At 39.2% G+C, this 10,552-nt stretch overlaps 1 protein-coding gene across 2 annotated transcripts in view; it reads left to right on the top strand.

The window, feature by feature from the left end:
• The window catches only part of lrch2 (leucine-rich repeats and calponin homology (CH) domain containing 2), a 29,867-nt gene that overhangs the window by 13,481 nt on the left and 5,834 nt on the right, over window positions 1–10,552 (top strand). Inside the window, exons 12-20 of one of the 2 annotated variants that reach the window (XM_035667070.1) lie at window positions 1,675–1,743; window positions 2,333–2,395; window positions 3,024–3,072; window positions 3,196–3,336; window positions 4,107–4,157; window positions 4,267–4,330; window positions 6,545–6,657; window positions 9,665–9,802; window positions 10,041–10,118. In XM_035667070.1, the coding sequence (XP_035522963.1) occupies window positions 1,675–1,743; window positions 2,333–2,395; window positions 3,024–3,072; window positions 3,196–3,336; window positions 4,107–4,157; window positions 4,267–4,330; window positions 6,545–6,657; window positions 9,665–9,802; window positions 10,041–10,118 (766 nt within the window). The remainder of the gene's footprint in view (window positions 1–1,674; window positions 1,744–2,332; window positions 2,396–3,023; window positions 3,073–3,195; window positions 3,337–4,106; window positions 4,158–4,266; window positions 4,331–6,544; window positions 6,658–9,664; window positions 9,803–10,040; window positions 10,119–10,552) is intronic. The other variant, XM_035667071.1, reaches the window with a different exon arrangement.

The raw sequence follows: 10,552 nt of genomic DNA, 5'->3' as shown, positions 1-10,552 counted from the left end.
AGGGGTGTGTGTGAAGATGTCTGCTGCAGAGAGAGAGAGAGAGAGAGACAGAGACAGACAACTCAAGTCACATGGGACCGAATACATCTGAGAATGCTGACAGTGGTCCACACAGACAAACTACACTGTTCCTGTTGTAGGTCCACTGTACACTGAACAAGTCAATAACTCTGTGGAGCCTAAATTAATTAATTGGTTATCCATTTCCCTTTTGGTAGGGTGGTGCCCCCAAGATGCTTCAGTTTTTTAATGTGAACAATGATTTCTTTTGATAGCATCCTTCCTCTTACCAAAATGAAGGTCCTTTGCTATAATCATCTTAATAATGCATTAGTCTGTCTCTCAAAGGCTTTCCAACTCCCCCATCCCGTAGGCTATGTGGCCAGGTGTTTTCAACAAAAGACGTAAATCATTAAAAACAGGACACAAACGTTAATGAAACTATATTTCATTTTTAAAAGGGCTCAGTAGTTTCCTGGAACAATTGGACACTGTAGTTTTTAGAAAATGTTGGTCAAACTGGAGGAAATTGTGAATTTATAGGGGACTATTTCAAGATGCATACTAATACTATTTAGTGCCTCAGTGAGTATTTGCAGCAGCATGGTGGTGTATAGAGAGCGTTTCAGTAGTGTGTGTGAGAGCGTTTCAGTAGTGTGTGTGAGAGCGTTTCAGTAGGTGTGTGTGAGAGCGTTTCAGTTGTAAAGTGTATATGGAGCGTTTCAGTAGTGTGGTGTGAGAGCGTTTCAGTAGTGTATATGAGAAGCGTCTCAGTAGTGTGTGTGAGAGCGTTTCAGTAGTGTATATGAGAGCGTTTCAGTAGTGGTGTGAGGAGCGTTTCAGTAGTGTGTGTGAGAGCGTTTCAGTAGTGTATATAAGAGCGTTTCAGTAGTGTGTGTGAGAGCGTTTAGTAGTGTGTGTGAGAGCGTTTTCAGTATGTATCATGAGAAGGTTTAGTAGTGTGTGTGAGAGGTTTCAGTAGTGTATATGAAGCCGTTTCAGTAGTGTATGTGAGGAGCATTTCAGTAAGTGTGTGTGAGAGCGTTTCAGTAGTGTATATGAGAAGCGTTTCAGTAGTGTGTGTGAGAGCGTTTCAGTAGTGTGTGTGAGAGCGTTTCAGTAGTGTATATGAGAGCGTTTTCAGTAGTGTGTGTGAGAGCGTTTCAGTAGTGTATGTGAGAGCGTTTCAGTAGTGTGTGTGAGAGCGTTTCAGTAGTGTGTGTGAGAGGTAATTCTGAATAATGTCCCTGACGGCCCCTCATATGTGTGGTTCTCCTCTTTCTCCTCCTAACAAAAGCCATCGCCGTACTTAATGAAAACATTCTGCTCTGCCATTACTTTATATCTCCATTCATTACACTGCTTAAATCCACCTCTTTCTTCTCTGACTGTCTCCATTGTCCTCATTATGTTGTGTACTCATGTGAGTTGCTCCCATTGGTCAGGCGAACATATTTATTTGCATTCTTCAGGCTGAAACTGTAGAACTGTGTTTCTCAGTATCCACACAGTTTGCCATGACATCAACAAATATTGCTCCATCATCACCATTTTACCTCTTTCATCTCTGCATATCAAATTCTTATCAGCACTTCGCTTACTCTCTTGTTCCCTGCTTTCTCTCCTTCACTCGGCTGCTGCACGTTTGATGTAATGCATTACAAACGCTTCTAGACGACGGTCCTTAATTTGCAGAGCAGAGAGTCTTATTCACCGACGGAGAGTGACTGGCCGAGCACACAGGTAGATGGATTTTCTTTATCATCAAACAATCAATCAATCCATCAACAGATAGTTTGTATGTCACACTGAGTAGATAACCGTTGATCGAGTCAAACAAACCTGTATTTCCATATCTACGGTACAGTATACAATGCTTTTAAAAACACACATTCCCATCCAGGCTTTAATGGGGTTTTTTGCCCTGTGATTAGTGGATCAGTATTTGGAAACCTAAGCGTTTTCTTTGCTTGAACCTATGAATATTTCCATATTTGAAGTGAAATTAGCTCATCTTTACTGTGAGCTGGTTTGCGCAAGCTTAAAGAAGAAGTCAAGCCGATGCTCTTAAATACTCTCCCATCCATTGTGCAGATGAATTGCCCTTTGTTGCTCGGTTGGTGAAACTTCCATTGAATCTGACTCAGCCCATTGTTTTTTCGCAGGCCATCCATGTTTGTAAACATGTAACTGTAAATGGTTGACAATTTGCATACATCCTGTAACATGAGTCATTGCCGACCTTGGGATTGTGTGCACGCATTAATGTGTTGTAACAGTTGTTGTTTACGTGCAGCTCTGTAACCGCACCTGCATCTGTTTCCATCTGCAGATTCCTAAGTCACTCTGGAAGCTCCAGCAGCAAACCGAGGCCCCCACCTCAGACCGCTCGTAGGTATGTACTGTTCAGTCTTGCTGAAGCATATATTGCTGAGTCCTCATATAGAGCAATATATCTACAATAATTGTTATATGCTGTAATTTTATCTCTGCTCGCTGTTTGATGAAACACTCATGTGTCCAGAGACAGTGAACTTTGGAGAAATATATATTTTTTCAGAATATACTGTAGCCCATTTTCAAAAAAAAAATCTAATTGAGAGGCAAGGTATTTTCTTCTACTATGATACAATAGATTGCATTAGATCCTATTGATTAAACTGGTGACTTTTTTTTGTGATTTATCCTGTAGTCCATAAAATGATTTTAAAAATACTGTAAAAATGTAAAAATGCCCGTCACAATTTCCAGGAGCCAAACATTACAATTTTTCTTCCGTTCAAAACACAAAGATGTTACATTTAAAAGATATAAAAGATAACAACAGATTCTCACATTTTATCTTCTGAAACCAGCTAGTGTCTCCCATTTCTGTAGTGTTTAACTTGCAAGAACCACTGATACAAACAGTGTTACCAGAGAGAGCGACAATTAGAAAAGGTTCTTTCACGGGGCCATAGTGTCTTTAATGTTATATAATACTGTGATATAATTACCTGATGCTACTCGTGTCTCTATTCTAGTGCTTCTCTGGATGAAGGAAGTAGTGGAGCATCAGTGCTGAGTGGACAGGTACAAACCTTTTTACTTCAAAGAAAACATAATATCAGTAATATTTCACATATGTGGTGTTTATCAGTTACTTCGTTTGTGGTTGCGCCTCCCATTCCTAATGTGATGTTGCTGCTTTTACAGCCTTCTTCATCCTGCTCCTTTGATGGCAGCCTGAAGATGGATCAGTCGGATTCAGAGCCAAAGTGGCCCGAAGTCCCACCCGTCCTCAATCAGAATGAAGATCGCAGGAGGAACAAGTACCTGAGAAAGGATTATCTGAAGGTGTGCATAGGTCTCGTAATTTATGCCTGGTATAATTCAATATTCTGCAGAACACACCTCATTAGATGCCTGAGGATAAATTCTTAGGCAACTGACTTGTTTTCTTTGGTTTGGAGATATTTATCTCTATAAAATTCCTGTTGCTACTCAAGTTTATGGGAGTTATGAGAGTTTTGTTTGTGGTGCTCACACAACTGAAACAACTGATACATTTGAAAAACTTATCAGCAGTGTGTATCCGGACAATGTGGACAGTCCACAGACCTCACTGTAGACACTGTTTTAACAGGGTCTGCTTCTTTGTTTATTCCAATAAAGTGAGGTCTGTTGATTCTCCAGAGTAACTGGGATAATTTTATTTTTTTCAACTCTTTGAGCGCCACAAATTCCATTCTCCTCTTTTATATTGGGGTCGCAGCAGAGTTCTCGAGTCAGGTATCTAAGAACCTGGTCCAGTAAAACATACAACTATCTGCATTGCTTGACACCTTTACTGGTGGCAGAAAACATGTTGTGTGTGATTTAAAAGGTGAAAACATTTGCATCAGTTAAGATCTTGAGTAAGTACCAGGTTTTTCTCAAGAAATGTTGCTGGAACAGTTGTTTTGATTAAAGATAACATCAGGAAATAATGTATGATAATGATAAGGCCATTCTTTTTTTTCTTTTTTTATTAAACATTTGCATTCATAGTCAAAAACTGAGGCCCTTAGTACAAATGAAGTAAAACAATTAGTGTTGAATGATACTTTTTTTTTTTTCTTTTCCAGTACAAATGTCAGAGTGCTCGTAAAAACTCCAGTGGGAATGACGACAATGAGGTTGGTGACAAACCATGTTGTGTAGATAAAAATCTAAATATCTTCTCAAAACTCACCTCACTGCTGTCACAATGCCGTACTCTGATTGTAATGAATGTTTTGTCTTCAGGATGGCTTGCGCAACGCTGACTTCGGCACCACCCTGACAGTGTTTGGGTTAAAGCCAAGATCAGGTAATAGAAAACTGTTTTTTTTAATGACCTTTACTGTGTTAAATTTTGGCTCGCTGTTTTTCCTTCACTGCTATAATAAACATGGGTTTAAAAATAACCTGCCACACCATTATTATTTTAAACGTTTGATGAATATCACCCATCCATGTCAATTGTGACATCAGTTTGAATGTCACATTTGAATGCCCTCTTCAGATTTCTCAATAAAAAAAATATACTAGAAGCTCTTAAGACTTGATAAAGAATAGCTTAAATAAATATTTGAAATTGGTAAATAGCAAAAATTACATTGTTTTTTGTATCAGTGGAGTGGAACAAAGTTCTTCTTTGAATCAATGGGATTAGCTAGATTAGTCTATATTTGGTGCAGTTGGCTTGCACTTGCTGAAAGTATTACCATCTAAGCTTGAAGAAACACTGAGACAGTGCCCTATTGTAACCTAAGCCTGATATCTGTTGTAATGTGAACACTTTCCTCTTCACGTGAAGCCAAAAAATGTTTTTTTAGGTGGAGTCTTTTCTCTGGAAGTCGGAAAGGTTTCTGAGGAACTGTTGATCTGTTCTATATCAGTGCATTAGCAGTCAAGTCAAGACACAACAGGATTAATGTCTCCTTTCCTGATGAGTTTTATTGAGGTGCAACAAAGACATTGTGTATTACTAATTTATGACTAAATGTAAAAACACTGGTGGTGGATCCCTTACTTCATTAAAATACCACATTGAAAAATACTCGGTCACATTGAAAGTCCTTCATTGAAAGTGTTACTTAAAGATCCCGTTTGTAAAACTTAAGAGGATCTGTTGGCAGAAATTGAATATAATATCAATTTCAGTTTAGAGTATAATACCTTAGAATGATCTAGTGCACGGCCTCGGGGTACAGGCTGAGCGGGGTCCTCCTTTAAGTGGAGTCCGCATGTTGAACCGCCATCGTGTCTCGTACAGTACGCCCCGACACAGACAAACCAGAAACACTGGGCTGTAGACGTTACGGGCGCCTTTTGAATTTTCGGCGGGAGCTCTTTGGTGGGCGCACGTGCAGGTGTGTACCCTACTGGACGCACCTTTACCGTGCCGTGTCTCACTGGTCCGCATTTGTCCACAGATACCGGCGCAGGCTCTAGCCTTGTTGAGTTAGTTGCAATCTGCTCATTCAGTAGCCTCTAGTGGCAACTAGTGGTGAGATTGCACATTGCAACCAACCACCGTTTACTCCAGGCGTGTAGGAGAATCTACGGTGTCCACAAAAATTGCAAAGGGCCCTATATAGAGGCAGTGTTTGGTTCGTCCGTTCTGGGCTACTGTAGAAACATGGCGGTTCAATATGGCGGACTCCATGAAAGGCGACCGACAGGGTCTGTAGACCAAAATGTTTCATTCTAAGGTAGGAAAAACATGATTCCTATATTCAGGTGATTATACACTAATGAAAACAAGCCTATAAATATTTAATTCCATTTCTGCCAATTGATCCAGTTACACACTGGACCTTTAAGTAGAAGTGAAATTGTGAATTAGTTTTAAAATAAGAGCTAAACTCATTAGGAAAGATTACCCTCTTTGAATTTTGTCTTATATTTAAAAGTGCAAGAATACATCATGTCTCACATCGTTTTCCTGTTCCTCATTTACTGGATCATGATGGCGTGTACTATCAGACAAATGAAGATGCATTCACTGGACTTTTGACTATTGCTGCACACAAATTTAAATACTCAATCTTGTGACACATACTGTGATAAATTGCAGCCCATGGTTTATGACTTCTCCTAAATTAAATTATATTTGGAAAACATTAAAATCGTATATTGTAAGAAACTGAGTTTCCAGAAATAAAGGAATAAATTCTGGTAATTTAACTGGGCTGCAATTCTAACAAAATATTTTCATGAGGAGTTGTGGGAAATGTACTTGCCCGTACAATGTTGCAGTATCTAAGGATAAAAGGTAACGCCAGAACTGTGATCTTTAGACATTCTCTAGAAACCTTGGTTTTTGGCCATATCAAATTACAGATTCAACTAAACTACACTTAACTATTTGGCAGACTTTCCTAGTCGGTGGCAGTGGAATGTGTTAATTTCTTATCACACTGACCTGTGCTTGACTTTCTAGGATTATCAGTTGTCATTTTTCCTTGTATTTTCTTCTCTTGTATCTCACTGTGTGTTACCTGGAACTCAGAACTGTACCCTTCGTTTATCACTTCAGCCTTCACCAGAGGAAGCCGCCAGGAGTACGCCTCGACAGACCCCAGTTTCACCATGAGGAGGAAGATGGAGCACTTGAGAGAGGAAATGGAACAGATAGGACTCTTACGGCAGGTCAGAAGCCTCACCGCTTGTTTGTGCATTTGCATTTTGCACAAAGCATCAGGTCATTTTAGGCGTCAAGTCTGCCAGATCCTGCCTTTGTTCCAGTGTTTATACCTTTAAGTGAATAAGTGACATCTAAATCAAATGTCCAGGGAATTTTGTGTGCTTTTACTGAGTGTTCCCATTTAGCGGTATGGAAGTGTCACTTGGATTCTAAGAAGCTGAGTCATACTGTTCAATGAATCAACCATATGACTCTTCTCATTGTGTAAGGCCCATCTAGTGGAGCGTTTATGTTCATAGTTTTTGTAGTAGTCATAGTGGTGGCTCGTACTAGTACTTTTTACTTGCTAGTAAAATGTGTAATTCCCTAGTAGCAATAGGAGTATTTTTGCAGTCGTGGGAGCAGTTTATGTCGTGCTAAACTACGTTCTTTCTAATAATACAGTTAAACCTGATACTCGTAATGTAGCACTAATATAAAGAAGCGGCCACGCCCATCAGTTGCATGCAGCAGGCCAGGAATGAGGCACTGACAGCCAAGGGGAGAGGTTTTGTTATGAAGCTGAGTCTCAGTACAGAATCTGAGAATAATCAAAGTCTCAGCAGCAAGTTAGAGACTGTCAGAGACTATTAAGCTATGTAAAAGGAGTTCTAATGTTCCTGGCTCGAAACCAGAGGTAACCAAAGAACATGGGAGAAGGAAAGCAGCTTGAAGATAAGAAATGGCACGTTTGAGATTCCTGGTCTAGAAGAACAAGGGTAGAGACGTCAGGTCATGTGCCAAGTGAGATTAAAGAATGCTTCTAGGCACTTTGTTGTTGTTGTAGTAGCAAACCCACAGAGACCTCGGTGCCACCTTTGACTGAGTAGATGACAGACTGACAAAAGACATCAAAGGTGCTTCACTCACCAGATGCTGAGAAGAATAAAGCAGACATTCCCTGTATGTGCCACCCACAACTGATTCTTTCACAATATAAGAAGTTAGGGCACAGTCAAACAGTCCGCAACTGTTTCCAAGGTCAGGAATGACTTTTCAGTCTCAATAAAAGCATTATCAGAGTTGGTGAGAAATTACACTTACTTCTAGTTCCAGGAAATTCAACAGTTTCATAAAAGAAATGGCATGGACCAGAGTTTCACATTTAGGAAACACCATTATTGCTGAGAACAAAATAACCCCTTGTTCACCAACCAAGGTTTCACAATTTAGTTTGGGCTCATGAAATATGTCCTTATGGCATTCCCTTTTAGAGGTGCACAATTTGGGTGGAGGGAAGGGATGTATCAACACTGCAGCAGAGGAAATGGTGTCAGAAATATTAAATCTGTTATCAGGCACACAAACAGAAAAGAGAGAGTGAAACAGTGAGTTAAGACAACTTTTTCAGTCACAGTTCAAACAATGAAAACACTTTATTGGGTAAAGACTGTATTAAGTAATTTTTCAGGAGCTCTCCATTCAGCACCACAACAATGCATGACTAAAGAACGGCAATGCAACAGACCATTAATTTTTGCATGATTTTATCTTTCTGTCATTGGCGTGTAGTTTTGGAGAAGGAGATAGCCCAGTTGTCATCACATGCCCTAACACTCCTAAGAGCTATCACACGTGACAGCTTTGAGGATTACAACCTCTGTGAAATTGACAAGGACTCTGGACTAGAGACTGAATGAGCTGTCCATGAACACTAGACGAAAGCAGGTCGCAGCCTTGACTTTGAAGGGGTGAAAAAGACCAAGGAGGCCATCCACATTCACAAAACACACACAAAAGTTCTGCATCAGATCCTATTAAGCAGCAATTAATACAAATCAGAGGTTGTATTAACAAACATGCTAAGAAAAATCTCAGAGAGCTCCTAATTTAGCCAAAACAATTCTAGCAAGGAGTCTGAGCTTAGGTGTGATTTAGGAACTTTCTCAGAGCATCTCTTAGCAAAGGACGGGACAGAAACATTTACCTTAGTAAAAATGAAAACTGCACTGTGATAATGACTATAAAATGAACAGTAAAAGGCCTAATCATATAATTTAGTCTCTATTAAAACATGGTTTAATTATTAAAACTATTTGATGGAATGAATCTTTGTTGAATATCTTATAAGCCATACGGTTTGAAAACACAGGCCTATTTGCGCAGTAGCCTCTTCACATGCTGATAGTTGTTATATTTATTTGCTTACATTTACAAGCTAATGACTTTAGGAATTAATATATTTGATATTAATGTCAATTAATGTCATTTGTGAGCATGCAAAATGTGAAAATGAACTGCTGAACTTAAGAGTTCTTTTAAAAGTCCTCCAGTTCTCCCCCTGATCTCATTCAAGGGCTAAGATGCTCTGTGAATAACTTTTATCTTTACCAGGATCTAGTCCTAACGGTAAGGAGAAATTTTTATCAATCATAATCATAATTTTTAGAATTTTCGTAGAATTTCATCACTAGGAGCAAGTCTTTGAAGTAGAAAGCTTTATGAATACTGCCCCGGATGATTTATTTGGGCTCATTTAGATCTGCTGTGTGTGTGTGTGTGTGTGTGTGTGTGTATGATATATATTGGAAGCACCTTGAACTCAATTAATCAGGACTAACCATAAACACCATTTTCTCTGGAAAATTTGCTCTTGTGTAAACAGGATTATTATCAGGACCAGTGTATAATGACCAATTTACAGCAGTGACATTATTTTGTAAACATGCCCAGATATGACTAACTCATACAGAGCAGGCCTGGACAGTCTACTGACTACTACAATTACACCTACTACACACCCAGATCCCATTTCTGCCTATTAGGTGGTTGCATTTGTGTTTACACCTACTCTCACTAATAGATTATTTGCTGATGTGCCTTAGTTGGACCTTCCTGGTTAATAAAAAACAAAAAAGTGTCTAAAGAGGAGACAGACCTCACTGTAATTAAATAAACTCCTTTTTCAACCAAAATATGCATTGTTCTTGAGAGGACAGTGACGTCATAAGGTCAATGTTAATTTCTTTGCAGAACATTGAGTCCAGACTGAAGGTGTTGCTCCCAGATGATGTTGGAGCTGCTCTGATGGATGGAGTTGTTCTTTGCCATTTAGCCAATCACATTTGTCCTCGGTCTGTTGCCAGCATCCATGTACCATCTCCTGCAGTGGTAAGTAGACCTGAAACTCCTTGAAACGCCTTTTATTTTAAACCGAGTTATAGATTAATTGAAAAGATGCTACTTTGTGGTAATAAATGATATTTTATTCTCACTCTCACAATAGTTGGATGTAGTGTGCTTTGTTTTCTCCATAACCTACAAAACCTTACAGCTTCCTGATTTGGTTTCGTAGTTTTTTGTTTGCTCTGCATTTAATTTCTAACATGACTGATGTTCTGGCCTCCAGCCAAAGCTGAGCATGGCTAAATGCCGTAGGAATGTGGAGAACTTCTTGGATGCCTGTAAGAAGCTGGGTGTCACACAGGTAATCCATCATTCACACAATATGTTACTTACTGTTGTATTACTTTACATTGTGTTATGTTTGTTTTTCAACTTTATTATCTACCAGTCATATCAACTGTTGATCTCTGGACGATACACCAACTTACAAACCTACTGACTGACTGTACTACAGTAAATCTCTACATGTTCTGTCATGCACACTCGCTGGTCTAGTTTGTTAGCTGAGCGTCGTACTGGTGGAAAATTTATCCCATAGCTAATGGAAATTGTAAGTGTTTATTTTCCATGGCAAGATCTGCCTGTCAAATAAGTATTTACATTCATTCTTTTTCAAATACAATTCTGTCAATACTGATAGGAATCTAAGTGAAAGCCATTCTCGAGTGGTATCGCCCCACACAGATTTTTGTATGGAAGCCAAAAAAGGCTACAGTCATTTTAATGTCATAAGCA

The sequence above is a fragment of the Morone saxatilis genome, unplaced genomic scaffold (assembly GCF_004916995.1).
Source record: "Morone saxatilis isolate NCDOM2014 unplaced genomic scaffold, NCSU_SB_2.0 Contig20, whole genome shotgun sequence".
Taxonomy (NCBI): domain Eukaryota; kingdom Metazoa; phylum Chordata; class Actinopteri; family Moronidae; genus Morone; species Morone saxatilis.
The sequence above is the reverse complement of the archived record's forward strand: the minus strand, read 5'-3'. Positions and strand labels throughout refer to the sequence as shown.